General features: G+C 30.9%; 1 protein-coding gene and 1 long non-coding RNA gene across 3 annotated transcripts; one reads left to right on the plus strand and one right to left on the minus strand.

Moving 5' to 3' along the window:
* Nucleotides 1-5,194: 5,194 nt before the first annotated feature.
* LOC120092201 lies at nucleotides 5,195-5,888 on the plus strand. 2 transcript variants are annotated; one of them, XR_005485931.1, is made up of 2 exons: nucleotides 5,195-5,363; nucleotides 5,539-5,888. It is a non-coding gene; the product is annotated as an uncharacterized LOC120092201 (long non-coding RNA). The 2 variants fall into 2 exon arrangements; XR_005485932.1 differs by having other exon boundaries at nucleotides 5,195-5,354.
* A 1,178-nt stretch (nucleotides 5,889-7,066) lies between these two features.
* LOC120092200 (tryptophan synthase alpha chain-like) lies at nucleotides 7,067-11,488 on the minus strand. The gene is made up of 9 exons (XM_039050440.1): nucleotides 11,037-11,488; nucleotides 10,152-10,298; nucleotides 10,004-10,069; nucleotides 9,643-9,751; nucleotides 9,052-9,128; nucleotides 8,420-8,497; nucleotides 7,702-7,779; nucleotides 7,502-7,561; nucleotides 7,067-7,425 (listed from the first exon to the last, which is right to left on the minus strand). Exons 1-9 carry the CDS (start codon nucleotides 11,223-11,225, stop codon nucleotides 7,291-7,293), a joined length of 939 nt encoding a protein of 312 aa, XP_038906368.1. The 5' UTR covers nucleotides 11,226-11,488; the 3' UTR covers nucleotides 7,067-7,290.
* Between the last annotated feature and the right edge of the window lie 6,820 nt (nucleotides 11,489-18,308).

Raw genomic sequence — 18,308 nt, forward strand, 5'->3', positions numbered from 1 at the left:
AAGCTTCCAAAATTTGTAAAACTTACCAACTAAATACAAAATTAAAAGTTTAAGGTAAGTATCTCTAAAACGTGTTGATTTCAATTATATTATCTTGAAGTTCGATTTTTTTTTTTCAGAACGGTCCTTGATTGAATTTATGGATGATATTCCCTTTTTGAACATGCGCTCCCTATGTCTCATTCTGATACCCTATGGGCTTAGGCCTGTTTGTGGGTTTTGGATCTTACCTTGAACAACCCTCAACGGGTTGAAATGAAACTTTCCAAAATTCAAAAGTAAAGTTAAGGTCATCTCCATAATTTTTTACTCCACATTTGTCTAAGTTTGGTTCGTGAAATCTTTAAATTATGAATTTAGTCTTTTAAGCTTCCAAAATTTGTAAAATTTACCGACTAAATACAAAATTAAAAGTTTAAGGTAAGTACCCCTAAAACGTGTTGATTTCAATTATACTAACTTGAAGTTCGATCTTTTTTTAGAATGGTCCTTAATTGAATTTATGGATGACATTTCCCTTTTCGAACGTGTGCTTCCTATGTCTCATTTTGATATCCTATGGGCTTAGGCCTGTTTGTAGATTTTGGATCTTATCTTGAGCAACGGTCTCATAGGTAGAAATGAAACTTTTCAAAATTCAAAAATAAAGTAATCCCATCTCCACAATTCTTTACTCCACATTTGTCTATGTTTGGTTCGTGAAATCTTCAAATTATGAATTTAGTCTTTTAAGGTTCAAAAATTTGTAAAATTTACTGACTAAATACAAAACTAAAAGTTTAAGGTTTAATAACATATAAAATTTAAATTTTATATTAATTATATCAATTACACTTGAAGAAAGAATGAATTAGTTATGGATCTATTAGATACAAAATTGAAAATTTTGGAGTAAATTAAATGTCTTTAAAAGTCGAGAAACCAAATAAACAAAAATCTTAAACTTTGATTAACATTATAATTTAATCGATTTTTTAACAAAATATTATGTGTTAAATTATACAAAATACATCTACCTTTAAGGTTGTATTTTCTTATGTTGGTTGGTTACAACTTATTCGATATGTTTTGCAAAGCTTCACAATATCTTCATATATTTGTTTTTCCGGTGAGATTGTGGTTGATTTAGATGGGTTACTTTGCTCCTATCCTTCGGGGAAAGTGGACGTTGTTGGTGGGGTCAAGGTTATTTGATAGGTTGTTTATCTTCCATGTTACAAGGGTGGTCTGAGACATATTCCATTTTGGAACGTTGTTGTTTTCATGAAGTTGTTGTTGCTTATCTCAATTCGTTGTTGGTCCTTGTGGGCTCACCTAGGTTAAGGCCTATATTTTGAGTGACTGGAGTATTTGGGCAATTTGTCTCTAGCTCTTCGTCTCGGTGTTAGTTGACTATTCTTTGTGTTTGAGATAGTTTGTAGCCCTCGGTTCGTTTTTTTTTATTGGAGATAGAAAATGTTGTTCGATTTAGTTTAACCTTAGTTAGAAAGGGGTTTTATTTTCTAGTAATTTAGTACGTTGATCATTTTAGATGTACATAGTTCTATTCGTGCTAAGATTGGTGACTTTCTCCTTCTTGATGGGATTTGGGTTTGGCCTGTCAATAAGGAAGAGTTGGCTGCAATATTGGAACAAGTATAGTTGATCTTAGATGAGGTTGGGAGTGAGGATCACGTTGTTTGCTTTTTGGCCCCAAATCTCAAACTTAATTAATTAAGTAATGTTTTGAGTAATTTGAAGTGTTTATTGTGTAGAGCTTTGAACAATAGTTTGAATCACTCAAACTGGAGTTCAAACAAAGAAGATATTACCAAAATAAACTTAACGGAAAAATCTCAAGTTTATGACGTGACAAAATTTTTCTCATCAAAGTGGATCAATTGAAAGGTGTTACTTGAAGCAATGGGCGAGTAACACATAGTAGGTTTTTAATTTTTTTGATTGATTTTAAAAAGAAAATGATTTTAATGTATTTTATGCTTGTGTCCTTGTACTTTTTGTTGGGTTTCAAAATAAATTGATTTTTAAACATATATGTTATTATATTATATTATATTATGTTTAACACATGGTAGGTTTTTTTTTTTTTTTTTTTTTTAAAAAAATGATTGGTTTTAAAAAGAAAATAAATTTAATATATTTTATGTTTGTGTCTAACGGCTAGTTAGACTCATGGTTGACTTTTGTTGAGTTTCAAAATAAAATGATTTTTAATATATATATATATATATATATTATCATATTATTATATTATGTTTGTGTCTAACGTTGAGTTTAAATATCCATAATTGAATTCTCTTTTACCAATATCCAATGACCCACATCGAATATGGTTTTCACTTTTTCCCTCTCGTTTTAAACTATTCATCTTCTCCAAAAATAAAACAATAATTTCACATATTTTCACAATCCTCCATAATTCATTAACCATCCATTGTTGCTCTCTACAAACTTCAATTTTATTCTTTTAATCTCATTATTGAGAGAGATTTATGTATTGTGAGGATTGATTTGTTGTGAGTTTAATATTTGTAAATCCACTATATTAAGAGAGTTGTAAGAGTGTTCCTCAAAATTTCCAAATATTTGTGGAGGTTGCTCTTGATCCAGGAAAAAAATTGTTGTAACAGTTTGATCATCGACTGTGGAAAGGATCGGGTTTGTTCTTGCACCCGGAAAAATGAACATTCTAGCAGTTTAACTCTAAGTCGTGGAAAGAGTCAAGTTTGAGTGACATACTCAAAAGGAGCTTGAGAAGTGATGTAGATCGGTTGTACCAAACCGTTATAAAATTTTGGGTGCCAATTTCTCTATCCCTCTCATATTTAATTTTGCAATTAATTTGTTATTATATTTTATTACTTGAAATTAATTACAATTTTTGTTATTGAATTAAATTGCTCATATTTATTTATTTTGTTGGTTGTTCTTAATTTTCTATTTCCATTACTAATCTTTTTATTAAGAATTAAATAGGTGTTTTAGAGTGTTATTGTTAATTTTTTGTTTAATTCAAAGTGACATTATTTGTATAGAATTATCGTTTAAATTACTTTATAGCAAAAGGGTGTTAATTTGCTAAATTGAGCTCGCATTAGTAAAAAGTTTTAATTAGCTTGATTAAACCTTTTTCACCCCCTTTAGGGTTGCCATACTGATCTTACATGTGTGACTTGACTTCACTAGTGCTTAAAAGTCCTTTGCGACTTAGGTTCCTTGTGGTGTCCTTCTAGTATGGATTTAATATTCATATACATTCTTTTATTGTCTAGCTTGGTGTTCATATTCGATTATTGATGTGTGATCTTATTAACAAGCAATGTTTTTATATCCCAATGTATGCATTCTTTGAATGCTGGAGTTAGGTTTCATGATCATTTATTTTTTAAATACTCTTGTACTCATGTTATTTAGGGCGATATGCTCTTGTAGGGAGGGTGTTCTCATAGGTTCTCTCGTCAAGACACCGAGCTCAACTAGATTTGTTATTTTGGTATGGCCAATTATTTGTGAGTGTAAGGTCTGAAGAGTTGTTTGGTGTGTTGTTATATATCATGTATGGAGAGAGTGTAATCTTTGTGTCTACGGAGTTGTTGGGTTTTATGCCCTAAAACTCGTAGATAGTGAATGTAATTAAATGACCATCATTAATAAATAGTTATTAATGTTTTTCTCAATAAGTGTTATTGATATTTTATTTAATTTTGTCTTATTGACCCTAAAATCCAATAAACTAACATCTTAGGTTGTCTTATGAGTCTTGAACTGTATGTAGAGACATATAGGGATCAATGTTCAAGATACAAACTAAAGGGTCTATAGTATAGGGGTAAGGTTGAGTACCTTATCTTGGTATTACTATGGATACAATCCACTTTGTATTTGATACAAATGCAGTGATCCAATGCGTTCGTGTAGGAGACATGCGAGTGGGGATATCCTGGATAATGAGTTTGCACAAGACCGGACCGTGAAATAGTAACCACTTGATGTAACTCCATTGACTAGTTAAGTTTCTATTTCAATAGGATGACTTAGGCAACTTAGTCTTACTCTTGAGTATATTATGAACTTCTGTTCACGAGGGATTGTCCTTTGATCTGTATAGGTGAGAGTGGCCAATGCGACTCGATATGCCTACCATTTTGAGGATAAGACCGAATGGGTAGCTGGGAACATAATCATACAAGATGTATTTCACTCCTTCCCGATTTAAGGGTAAGTAGATGAGTGTTCTCTTCAGTGGTGTATCCGAGACTTGAACAAAGAGTCCTACCTTAAACAAAGAGTCCTACCTTCTCACTGATCCGAGAAAGGTTTCTGTTTAATGATTAGACCATAAGCAGGTTGTTCATTAGAAGAGCACTGGTACTTAAGGATGTAAAGGTAACCCAGGGGTAAAACGGTAATTTGACCTAGCTGGTGTTACGAACACTCGTGAAGGACTAACTTGCTATTATTGGTCTATATCTGTGGACATAGAAATATATTTGTAGTAAGAGGAGGGCAGTTGTGGGTCTTTAGTGGAGTGTACCCACAGTTAACGAACATTGATTAATTTGGTTAATGAGTTTAGCCAATTAATCTCACATCGTTGGAACTTGTCCATTAGGTCCCCTTCCTAGCTTGTAAAAGGTATTGAGGTAATTTGTCATTAAATTGACTTTGAAATGTTCAAGTTCAGAATTTGGAATTTTTTAATGTATGTTGATACATTTTAATATAAATTTTAATTTTAAACTTTATTATTAATTTTGGATATGATTCAAAATTAATAAATGAGATAACGAAATATTTGAAAGGAGTTCAAACATGAATTTAATAGGAATAAGATTCATATTGAAAACTATGGGTTAAAAATAATGTGCATTGGATGCATATTAAAACTATAGGTTCAATGAGAGAAATATATTTGAATATGATTCAAATGAGAAATTTAAATTAAATATGTGATGAATGATTAATTAATTGGAGAACTAATTAATTATTAAATTTAATTAAATTTTGAATTTAATTAAATTGATTAAATCAAAACTATAGATTAAAATTAATGCACATTAGATGCATATTAAAACTATAGGTTATATGAGAGAGAACAATTAAATATGATTTAAATGGTTATTGTTTTTATTTATTTAATTAAATAAAACGTAAAAGAAAAAAAATAGAGAAGATCAATTGATTGATATTCAAAACTCTCTTTGTTTTTTTGTGTTCCCTTTTCCTCCCAATTCCAAAAGAAAAAACGAGAATCACACAATTCTCATCTCCTCAATTTTCTTGCAAAAATAAGGAGGACTCCAAATGGTGGTGCCCAATTCCAATTCCCAATTGATAAATTCTATCGTCAAAAGGTTTGTAAAGTAAGATTTCTTCTATGTATAATTATGTTTTGAAGATTTCTTCTATGTATAATTATGTTTTTGAATTGCATGTTTGATCTATTTTTCTATTTTATTCAAATGCAAAATTGTTCTGTTTTAAATGCCAATTTTAATTACGTTTGGGTTCTGTGTTTTGGCTTCCACTGTGCCTTAGAATTTTCATCCCTTCAAGAGCTACCTTGTGCCATCCCTCGATGAAAAGTTAGGTTGTACGAGTTGAGATTTCCATTTATTATTCTAAGTTGTTTGGGGCTTCTTTTGCAGAATTAGTTGTATTAGCTTTTTCTTACGTGTGTCTTTGTCCTTGGGTTTTCTCCCGTCTTTTTTGATTGTTTTTTGTTTGTATCTTGACTTCAGGTTGTGAGGTTCTCTTATTGTTGTTGCAATCTAATACCTTCCGAAAAACAAAACAAAAAAGAAAAGAACAAAATTGTGTGTAAAAGTATCAAAATACGATGTATGAAGATTTAAAGGAAGAAAAGATTTTTCCACAGTGTTTAGGAGCATGCGCCTGCTCCGCCTTTAAGGCTTACTTATGTGTTACCTGGATGGGAAAGTCTCCATCGAATCCTTGAATCTTAGTCGCATTAATGATAAAACTCGAAAAATGCTATCCTAGGACTTTTATTTAGCTAGATTCGTGTGCTAAATATATGGTTTGGTGCTCTTCTTCGTTGTTTTTGTAGGACACAAGCATTTGTATAGAAATTAGAGATACTTGAAAGACGTTTGGCGTATTTAGTTGGTTATTATAGTTGGTGGGTTATAATATTTAGTATTTGGGGTATAGACTATTTTAATTTAGGTTATAATAATTTGTGCTTGGAGCATAAATTATTTTTGTTTGAGTAAAAAATAGTAAATACTTTGGAAAATAGAGGATGAATGACGAATAATAAATGAATACTTTAGCACAAAGGGTTTTGAAATAGTATTTACTATACTTAATCGTAGGTTATAAACAGTTGTACATATCAATAGTATATTTGGTGTCCCAAACATCGAGTGAATTATAATAATCCACACCACCAACTTTTAGTTGGCACTCTAAACGACCCCTTATATTATAGAGAAACATGAATCTTAGGAGTGAAAATTGAAGTTTAGACATGAAGAGATATAAGAAGGTGCTCAAAAAGTCGTGAAGAAAGTGTTGTTCGATATTTTAGACCTGAGAGCAGCATCGTATTGCTTGAGAGTGGCGTGACACTTTGAAAAATAAAAAGACACTTTAGAAGACGACACGTCACAACGCTATCAACTAATTTGCTATTAAACAGTCAATTTGCTTAGATTGAGGGGCATAGAGACGTTTTAACACGAGAAGAACGACTAATTTTCCAAAGAATTTAGGCTCGTGAACGATGTGTTAGAACGATCAAGAACTCGAGGGTGAAAATCAAGAGCTCGAGGAACAGTTCTACCATGAAGAAAGAGTCAGATCTTTTATTTCATATTACTTTACAATTATGATATAATTTATAATATATTATAGTAGCAACAATGAATTGAATTTATACATATCTATAGTTATCACAGTCATTTTATTTTATAAATATATATTTTAAAATTCAAAATCTAGATACAGATAGAAACATAACAACTTTACGCAACCCAGTGAATCCTGTTTACCTATCAGGTCCTAAACTTTGGAAATTTTATACTTGCAATCACACACCGGCTAACAAGAAAATACTAGAAAATATTCTCATTATATTCCATGGCAAGTACCTTCGGAGAAAATATGAGCTGATAGTTTTATTCACTGTTAAAAGAAAAGGGAAATACTGTTTCAAAAAATAAGAAAAGAAGGGGAAAAAAGGAAAATATTTGAAGAGTAATTTTAGGATGACAGTGCAAGTTGAGCACATGTTTACAGATGAAAGAAACAGCCTGCTTTATGCCATCAAGAGAGTGCAGATTTTAAGGATTTGGTGAAGTTTTCAAGCTCCTTCAATCCTTCCTCAGGGGATTGGGCTTCACCCAACAGCTTCACCATAGCACTACCAATAATAATACCATCTGCTCCCCAGTCAGCCACCTATGAACACAGCAAGTACATATCAAATAGATTGTACAATTGATTGGATGTTATGGTATGTGACAAAGTTCTTTACCTGTTTCACATGCTCGGGTTTTGATATACCAAAACCGACTGCTACTGGTTTATCCGTAACCTGTCGTGGAAAGAAGATTACGAGGTGTCTAAGTTATTCATCAGTTGCAAATCAATGCTTTTCAAACACCATTATATTTCAAGTACAAATTTGTAGTTACTGCAAGTACTTCTCATAGATTAAATATTAGGCAGACATACCTCTTTAACTTCCTCAAGGAGAGTTTGAACTCTACCACTTACTGATGTGCGGGTACCAGTAACTCCAACGGAGCTCACCTATAATTTGAACGACAACATATTTCATATTGCAAGTCAGACAGCCAAAGACAATGGAATTCTAATTTGACAACGAAACTTTAATTTGATAATAATAAAAGGATATAATTGTTTTCTCGTCAAAATGCTTGCTCTCTCCCTGTACTATAGATAAAATTCTATTTGTACGCGAAAACAAAGCCACAAACCCATCAAGCAGAAGACAGTCTCTCTTCTGCCAAAGGAATATTGCTAATCCAACATCAAGACTTTTGGTAACAATTAGAGCCTTTTACTGCAACTTTCTTTTGTTTTTGGTCTCTTCAATTTTGTTGTATATCTTATAGTAGCAATTTTCCTTTTATTATTGCTCGTTATTTGTTCTTTTATTCATCTCTACAAATATTTAGTTTCTCATAAATAAGATGTATAATAAAATAAAATAATTGAGTCACTTCTACCAACTTTGAATCCTTTCACTAATCCAAAATCATTCAGCTTTTGGAGAGAAGGAAATGGGGAGAAGAGGTCCACTGGCTTAATTCCTTGTAAAGAAAATTACTAAACTTCATCTTTTTATGAATGAGACCAATAGGCTCCAATGAGATGACAAAAATCAAAAGTTACAGCATATAAAGAGAAAAAACAGAAAAGGCCTTACAAGATAAACAAATCCCTCTGAAGCTTCAGCGATGTCTTTCATCCTATCTTTTGGCGTGGTTGGTGTAGTTAAGAGTACCTTTAGCAATGTAAAAGAATAATATAAAATACATAAGCATAAGAACAACAAGCAATCAACACAGTGTTTAACGACTGAGGTTTTTTTTTTTAAATAATTTTATTAATCAAGTGACTGTAACAAGAATGAGCCAACAAATTGGCTATTCATTTCCTCATTAAGTTGGTTCTCGAGAAAATAATAATAGTAGAAAAAGAGATGCAGGCTAGTATACCTGAACAATTGATCCATATTCCATATACTTACTTTCTAGCATTCAAGGTAAGTGTTTTAACATTAATAATGAATCATTTTTGTGATCAAGAAAGTTACTTCTCATATCCGCTCCTGAAGGTCTTTTTCTTTAGGTTCAGGCAATTAATAAAACTAATCTTTAGCACTGCAATGAAGCAGTTATCAAGACCGGTGGAGTGTTTCATATGCTAGGCAATGTTCCAGAGGTCTAAAGCACAGAGTCCAATATCCAAGGTAAAAGTAATAAACAAATACCAGCACCTAAAAACTAGCAAATGATTTAGATAGTCTATACAACCATTATGAGAAACATAAATTACCAGTTCAATATTGTACTTTACAGCTTCCTTTCTCAAAATTTCCGTCTCCTCAAGAGGAACATCTGGAACAACAAGCCCTGCAAGAAAGTGCAATATGAGCACAGTCCAAAAACATATTCACGAACCCAATGATGATAAAGATCACATATTTTCCATGGAACTTTCTAAATAGAGAAAAACCACGTCAAGATTTTGTACATAATAATATATGTTGAGTTCAACAATCGTGGGCGGGGAATCAAACCATCGACATTTGAGATGATAATTGATGTCTTTATCCATTAAGCTATGGTTGGTTGACAATACTTCATAGTATATTTGAAAACTCATGCAATACTCTATAACTTTAAATAAAATATTCCCATCTTATAAAGAATTCAAACATCACCACCCACCCAATATTATTAGGAGTACCTTTCACTGAGATAAAGATAAAGATGCTTTCAATACAGTGTTTATATGCAAGTTATAGCAAAGACAAATTAACCATTGGCCTAGCCTTTACCATGTCATCTTGGAAGTAGAACAGTATTAAATTAATTAAAACAAATCTAATTCATTAGAAGAAGATTTGGCAAGCTTATTAATTACCTCGTACACCAGCATCTTTTATTATCATCACGAAGTTCTCGATGCCACGTTTGAGAATTAGGTTATAATATGTAAAAAGGGAAATTGGACAAGATAGTTCAGGAATCACCTGACCAGCCAAAAACAAAACAGAAACAAGTTATACTGTAAGTTTCATGAATGAAAGGCTAAAGGGCAGTGAACCACATCGAAATGGGTACATATTTCCATAGACATTTGTTTGAAGATGCCATGTGCAAAAATAGACATGCAAACTCCAAGTTTCCTAACAATTTGAGTACAAAATTTGACAGCCTGTCGAAATGCATGTGGAAAAGAAGCTGATATTATTTAAAGCATGTTGCATGATATAACAATTTACCCCTTTCAGCATAGAAATGATTGCATTAAAGTTTGTCTCCCTAGCCAAGGACCGAGTGGCTGCAGCCTGCAGAAAAACACTCATAAAAGAGCTGAATAAGGAACAATAGATTCGAAATGGAGAAATCAAAAGGGAAAAATAAAGTAACCTGTATAACAGGACCATCTGCCAAGGGATCCGAATATGGAACACCAAGTTCAATTATATCTGATCCACAGGTGGAAAGCACCTTCAATGCCTCAGCCGTGGTCGAAAGATCAGGATCACCAGCAGTGATGTAGGGGATCAATGCGACCTTTCAAGCATGAATGCAGTTAGGACAACGTTTTTCAATGAAAAAAACCCATCAGACCACAAAGAAAGTAGTAGACAGAACCAATAAAGTTGAGGTTAAATCTAGTCTCAGTATTTCAAATAGTTTCTAATAGGACCTTCACGAAGTTGTGTCTATCTAATTACTTCAAAATGTTCATTATAGATCTTAAACATATACTTTTGTGTCTAATAGGTCTCTATCGTCAATTCTGTCAATTCAACGCTTACGTGACATGTTGATTGCATTATTTACAAAATAAACGGCAAGCTGATTTCAAGTAGGTTCAAACATTAGTTGAACCAAACCTTAAATTGACAGAGTTAACAATAAATGCTTAAAAGTTTAAGAATGTACTAAAATCTTTTTGAAGTATAGAGAATAAATAAACACAAGCCTATAAGTTCTTAACAACTTTTTAAAATACATATTAAAAAAACAAAACCTGAAAGCTCAAATACCAATCTCATAATTTAACCTAAAATTTAGGTGAAAGCACAAGGATGAGTGAAAATCAAGCTGAGGCATGCATAGACTCTTTCTCAGACAATTAATTTGCCCTTTCAATACCAACCAACAAACACACAGAATGCAAAACAAGTACAATCCAATGAAAACAATAAAAAATTCAAACAAACAAACAGACAAACGATATAAAGATTTCATATAGAAAAGGCTGAAATGATTGATACATTGTAAACAGTAGAAAGACATATTTACCTTGCCTTGTTCTCTCAATTTGTTGAATGTTTCGGACAGTCCAACAACAGGGGAGGCTGCCAGAGTAGCCATTGGAGCAAACCGCTTGGATTTGAAGACTGAAATCTTACAGGGACGTGGAGAAAAGATGGGCGAACTGGGTATCTTGTTGAGGGGACGAAAACTCGAAGATTTGAATGCAATGGCCATTTGGTAAAGAGGGTTTTGGAGAAAATTTTAGATTGGTGAAATGGGTTTCTTCTCCCCCAATTCAATTCGATTAAAAAACTCTTCAAATTCAAATACATTATAAATACAAAGCTTAGGAGGTGGGTTTTGTTTTGGTTTACAACGGCCGCAGTTACAAAAAAGCAAGCCGTGTTGGGGTTGTTGTGTAGAGAAGTTTTTGAGATCAAGAGACGAAAAAATGGCGGCTAAATGGTTTAGATGGGCTTAAATTTGTTGGTTCAGTTTTTGTTCTTGCTTATTATAGAATTTATGTAAATGGTTTTAGGACGACATTTATTTCCATTGCCACGTTAAAAATAAGACATGGAACGTTTAAAATGCCCATTTTCCCCACTTTATGATAAGCAGCCTGAGCTAACTGTGACATTTTGTTTCTTTACTTTTGTTTCCGTGATGATTTTTTCTTTGAATCATCCCATGTTAGGAATATCGACATATTTGACAAAAATTTAATATCACATGCAAGTTGAATATTTATAATATTCATATGTATCAAAATTTGGAGCTCTTAATTTTATATATATATAAAAGGCATTGTTTTTAAAACAAGAAAATGAACTAAAATATTTAAATATATAGCAAAATTTTACTAGTGATCATAGATAGTAGCCTATCATGGTTTATTACAGCCTATTACAGACAGACGATGATATTTTACTATTATTTGTAAATATTTTCAACAGTTTTGTCATTTAAAATAATTTTCCTATGTTTAAGTCCTATTTTAGTTTCCAAACTTTGAATATTGTTCTATTTTGGTCCTTAAACTTTAAAAAACGTTCATTTTAGTTTTTAAACTTTTAAAAAGTGTTTATTTTAGCCACCACTATTAAAATTATGTTAACCTTTCAATTGAAATGTGAGGGAACTTGTATTTTTGAATGACTAGACTCTAGATGTATTGAGCAAGATGTGCGTGAAGTAAAATGCCAACTATAAATACCAAAATTTTGAACTAAAAATGTCTTTTAAATTCTTCTACTTTGTCATTTTATTCAAAATTAAAACTATATAATTTTTAGCATAACTAACTTATTTGATAGCCTAGGTATCCAAAAATATAAGTCATCTCACCGTTTTATTAAAGAGTTAACAAATCCTTAAAATAACAAGGACCAAAATAAGCATTTTTTTTAAAAAAAAAGTTCAGGAATTAAAATGAACATTTTTAAAAGTTTAAGATAAAAATAAAACAATATTCAAAGTCCTAAATGGATGAATGAAGAAGGGGGCGGACAACACTATAAAGAAAGAAGCCCGACCACACACACCTCTTTTTAACCGCTAAAGCCCTTCTATCCTTTTTTGTTATTTAAGCGAAAGGAAAATCAGATCAAACTCTAAAGTAAAGTCTTTCCTTTCATTGTTCAAGCTCTTTCACATGGGTTAAGTTCATACATTTTGAAAGTTTTTCCTATTCATACATTTTGAATGATTAAAATGGACATTTTAAAGAGTTTATGAACCAAAATAAAATATTATTAAAAATTTAGAAACCAAAATAAAATTTAAATGTGATATATTTGGACATATTTGCAGTTTTTGAGTGCTGTTCAAGGGGTGATATTTTGCATGAAAATGTGGTATGACCTGGCTTGGATGCATGGGAATGATACACGTTAGAGAAAGCACTATATTATATTGCATGAAGGAGAGAGAATGTTTAGCATTGCATAGAAGAGATAACTCTTACCTAAGGAAAGAGATTGAATGTTAAAAGGCTCAGAAGGTTTTAAATGTTGAAGTCAATTTTATGAAAATGTCAATCATTATATAATGTCAATATGGATACAAGTATTTAAATTAAGAAAAAAAATATCTTTTTGGTCTATAAATTTTGGGTCTAGTTTCTATTTAGTTTATAGATTTCAAAATGTTACATATTTTGTCATTAAATTTTGAGTTTAGTTTCAATTAGTCACTAGGTTTCATGCTACAATTTTTTCCTAGACATTTGAGTTTTACTTCAATTTGGTCTCTATATTTTAAGATTTACACTTTTAATCTTGATTTTTAATTAATACCCACTTTCCGTTTTTAGAGTTAATTTATGTTAATAAATTAAAAATCATTAAAAGAATTATGATTAATTAACTTTCACTATTTTTATCATTTTTAAAATTATGTTTAAAATTTCGCTTGTAATTATTTTTAATTAATTAACAGAAATTGATGTGAATGAAAATTAGTATTTAATGAAAAATTAATGTTAAAAATGTAACATCTTTAAACTCATGGACCAAATTTGAAACAAAACTCAAATCTCAAAAGTAAAATTATAACATTTTGAAACTTAAGGACTAAATTGAAACAAAATTCAAAACTTAAGAACTAAATATATAACCTTTTAAAACTTAAGGACCAAATAAAAATTAGAGTCAAAATATGGAGACCACAAATATATTATTCTTTTAAATTAACTAAATCAACATTTTACGTTCTTTGATAAATTAAAACTTTTAATTATCAGTATATATATAATTTCGTTAGCAATATTTTGTTTTTTCTTTTGTCCGTTTTTGTCAAATTTTTACGGCAGTGTCCTAATGTTGATGTAAACTTACGTGCATATAAAAATATTGATTAAAATATTGACATGCTAGAAAAATGTTGATATCCTAATTAAGTTTGTTTGTTCACTAGTCAAAATAAATTATAAAAGAAAAAAAAAAAACTAAATACATTAGGTATATGTAAAATAATGAGTTCTTTTCCAATTTAAAAAAATGAATTAAAATATTTATAAATATAGTAAAATGTCACTATTATCAGTGATAGACATCGATACACTTATAGATGCCTATCCACGTTTATTAGTGATAGTCCGTGATATTTTATTATATTTAAAATTATTTTTAACAGTTTGTTATTTAAAACTATTTTCCTAAAATAATTCATAAAATAATTATCAGAAGTGACCAAAATGGATTCATACCAAATTTAGAGACTGAGACTAAATACATGGAAGTATCTAAAACTAAAATAATATAAACATTAATTTTAGTGACCAAAAGAAGATTTCAAACAACAAATTTAATTTCCAACATTCAAATGATAAGACAACCATATCCCTCAACCCAAAGACCCAAGCTATTATGTAACAAAAACCTTTGAATCTAAGAAATTAACACCTCCCTATACAATTTAGTTCAACCTCGAGAAAAATGTTAGAACTAGATTAACTCTTGGTCGAAGATCTAGAAGCGTGATTGGAAAATCTTGTTCTAGATCGAGTCACTACACAATCAACTTGATCAAGGTTAGATTAAATAACTCACATACATTCTATCACAAAAATTTCAAAATTCTAAGATAAAAGTCTCAAATACGAGATCTCAAATTTCATTCATAAAATTCTTAGTCTTCTTACAAATGGATGAGGAGATGGCTTTATATAGGCTTGTAGATATTATAATACAATAAATGTAAAATAACAAAAGTCAACGTAAAACATTAAAGAGTTCTCCATTTTCCGACCACCATTTTTAATGTAACATCCTTAATGGCAACCTTCATCTTTCCAACCAACATCTTCCATGTACCTCTATAATTATCAAGAGTCCAAGACATAAATTTAACATTTAAAAGCTATAAATTAATTAAAGACAACGAATAACTCTAAAATTAAAATGCTGGAAATTAATTAAAATCAACTAAAGTTTACTAATGCTTCTCATAGGTCCCGATCCATATAATCTTCCTCCTCTTCGAAAGGATTCATCATCGATTTCAAAAGTATCTCTTATATCGAATGGATGAAATTCAGTGGCATTGAAAAAAGAATTCATATCTCCCTCGTCTTGTAGAGTAATCTTGTAGGCATTGGATTTCATATGCAAGTCATCAATGAAGCTCCACTTGGGTTTCTTTGAAAAACAACAACGATCCTTCCAAATATGTCTTTACGCCCAATTCCTCACTTTGAACACCTTATGCTTGCTGCCATGGTTGAATTTTGAAGCAAATTTAAAGTTGTGCCTCTCAATAAATGATTTAGTCTTGAAGTCTATATGTTGTACTTCATTGTTGACATTCGAAGCAATCTTCAAATCAAGCATCTTTATAAGTGCTTTGGCCTCCTGTAAGAACTCAAAAGAAATACTAAAAAAACATGGCTTGAGCTCACATGTTAGAAAACAAGTTTTTATTTTATTTCATTTTATTTTATTAAGTAATGTTGTGAAGTTACTTAATGTGCCACTACCCTAGTATAAGTGATTAACATCCAAAGAAAAGACAGAATTGAGGAATATACCAGAAAAAGATAACTGCAGGTAGGTTGTAGAAATTAATATATACACTAAAGAGTTTAAGGCTTGTGTACTTTTTTTTTTTAGAAGATAAAAAAACATTTTGCTTTGAAAACAAAATAGATTTAACCTCATTAGCTCTCTCAAATAAGCTTACGTTTTCAACTTTTCTCTCATTTTCTTCTCTAGGTCATAAACTAACCTCATGCTTTTCTTTCTCACTCCTTTTCTCACAAGATTCTTTTTCAATCAATCTACATATTTTTTGTTTTGGCCTTTTCTGTCTTTTCCTCTAACTCAAACACTGATATGAACTTCAATATTAGGTGTTACTGTACAATCAGCTTATTTTTCACAAGGTATGTCATCTTGAAGTTTATCATTCTCTACCAAAATAATAGGCATATTTTAAGTAGATAGACTAACATTTTTCAAATTTTGGTCTCGCTGATTTAATTCTTGGGTCAATTTAGATAGGTAATCAACCGTTTGATGTAACTCAACCAAACTATTATGAAAAGTCTTCCAAAAACTTTCATTGTTATTGTACCTCTCTTGGAGATTTCTTCCTTGATGAAACATGCTCTTAAATGAAATGGAATAGATCTTAAACCACTCAATTCACAGATTGTTCACTCAAGAACACTCACGCACATAAAAGGTAGGCTATTTGAGAAAGTGGCTAAATTATGTATTGGGTAGGCTTATGTGGAATAAGCAATTCTTAAAATAGAGAGCTATTCAATATAAACAAGACAAGATAATTATGAAAATAAACTCAAAAGAACAAGAAAACAATAAAATACTCAAACAACTAAGGAAAAGGACAAAATAGTTTTCGGATAAAACTGAACACAAAAATAAAATTGCAAATAAAAGGATTTTACATAATGAATTTGATAAAATGCTTTGCTTAACAATTCAAGATACACGACTGATCTAAAACTTTGTTGAAGGACTCAGAGTCAAATTCGACCGTTTACATTGAGAAAGATAAGAAGAAAAGTCAACAATTTTAGATTTGAATTAGTTTTCAGCATTTAATGACAAGAAGCTGTAAAGATACTCAAATGAACATGCAATTGACCTAGAGAATGACAGAAAATAGAAAGAATTAATGTTATAACTCAATTATGCCAAATTGGTTCAAATATTCAAGATTAAACACAAAATTTTCATGATAATTACAAGAACAAATTTCTTTTTTTTTTTTCACCTTTTTCCCCATTTTCCCCATTTTCCCCATTTTTTCCTTTTCTTCTTATTCTTTTTTTTTTTTCAAAGATTTAAATTTGATCAATAAAATTTAAATAAGATAAAAGGATGAAGAAAGATGGATGAAAACAACAAAGAACTAAATGGACAAAATTGGAAATTTGAATGAAAATACAAAAATAATGAAGAAATATATAATCAATTTTAGATTAGGCCACCAAAATGCAATCTATACTCTGATACCAAATGATAAAGCATTATCTCTGATACCAAATGATAAGGAAAAAAAAAAGGAGAAAATAGGTGAAAAAAATAGAAGAAAAAAGTAAAAAAAAAAGGTGACAAGAATTTGATGAATGAAATTTGAGAGGACCTTTAATATTAATATTGTTGTTTTCAAAACTTATTAGAGAAATATTGTTGTTTTGAAACTTATTAGAGAAATATTGTTGTTTTGGGAGTTCGAGGTTAGAGGTCGAACGTTGAGAACTTGGCTAATGTGGAGTCGAACGTTGAGAACTCGACGAACAAAGAAAAACTTGGAAACAATACATAGGCTGAAACTTCAACACTCGACAAGGGAAATCTCGCGAATCTCGCTTAGGTTGTTGAAGGTTGAAGTTTCGACACATATCCACCCTCGAGATTGCAGGTTTATTACTTTTCTTTTTCCCCCATAGAGGAAATAAAGTAATGAGATGGTATACTATATGTATCTGTGTACTCGAGCTGCTTCTAACAACTTATGCATTTTTTATCATTTCGAATTAGATGGAGGCTTGTGGGATTGACATGAGGGGGTGGGGATGACTATATTTCTGGGAGCGAACTCCAAGCGAATATGAAGCGCATGGATACAATTTATGCCTTGGAATGAAAGACAATTCTGAATTAGCTTTGTCTACGAATAAAATTTTGTATATTAGGTTGTTGAAGGTTACACACATGTCGAAACTTCAAAGCGATTAAGAAGATAAGTGGGTTGAAGCAAATTAAGGAGAGAGCGAGATTCAAAGCGAGATAGTAGGAGAGAGCGAGATGTTGAACGAGATTTTAAGAGAGAGCAAGATTCAAAGCAAGATTTTAGGAGAGAGCGAGATTCAAAGCGAGAATGTTTCATCTGACTAACATTGAACTTGGTAAAATGAAATGGTTGAATAATTGAAAAATGAGATTATTCAGGAATACACATTGAATGCTAAGATTATGCATTGAGTTTCTGGTAGTAGATCCATAATAAAAAAAGTATTTGTGATTGTTTCAGAATAAATGAAAGCTAGTAATCATTAATGGAAAAATAACAACAATAACAGAGAGAGCGAGATCTTAGAAGAGAGCGAGATCTTAGAAGAGAGCGATACTGAGAGAGCGAGATCTTAGGAGAGAGCGAGACTAAAAGAGCGAGATTGAGAGAGCTAGATCTTAGGAGAGAGCGAGAGTCTTCACTTTATTTGACCTTTCCATAGAAATATATATAAAAAAAGAGAAAAAAGAGCTAATAATCATACTATAATTGAATAATCATTAGACTATAATTGAATATATTAGATTATTAAACTATAATTGAATAATCATTAGA

This window comes from Benincasa hispida, chromosome 11 (genome assembly GCF_009727055.1).
Source record: "Benincasa hispida cultivar B227 chromosome 11, ASM972705v1, whole genome shotgun sequence".
Classification (NCBI taxonomy): Eukaryota; Viridiplantae; Streptophyta; class Magnoliopsida; order Cucurbitales; family Cucurbitaceae; genus Benincasa; species Benincasa hispida.

What these genes read in the sequence shown, in the direction of transcription:
- LOC120092200 (XM_039050440.1), bottom strand. Translation starts at nt 11,225, where the DNA reads ATGGCCATTGCATTCAAATCTTCGAGTTTTCGTCCCCTCAACAAGATA. An exon ending in CAGATGGTCCTGTTATACAG is followed by an intron (nt 10,070 to 10,151) that starts GTTACTTTATTT and finishes GTTTTTCTGCAG; the next exon opens with GCTGCAGCCACTCGGTCCTT. An exon ending in AAAAGATGCTGGTGTACGAG is followed by an intron (nt 9,129 to 9,642) that starts GTAATTAATAAG and finishes ACTTTCTTGCAG; the next exon opens with GGCTTGTTGTTCCAGATGTT.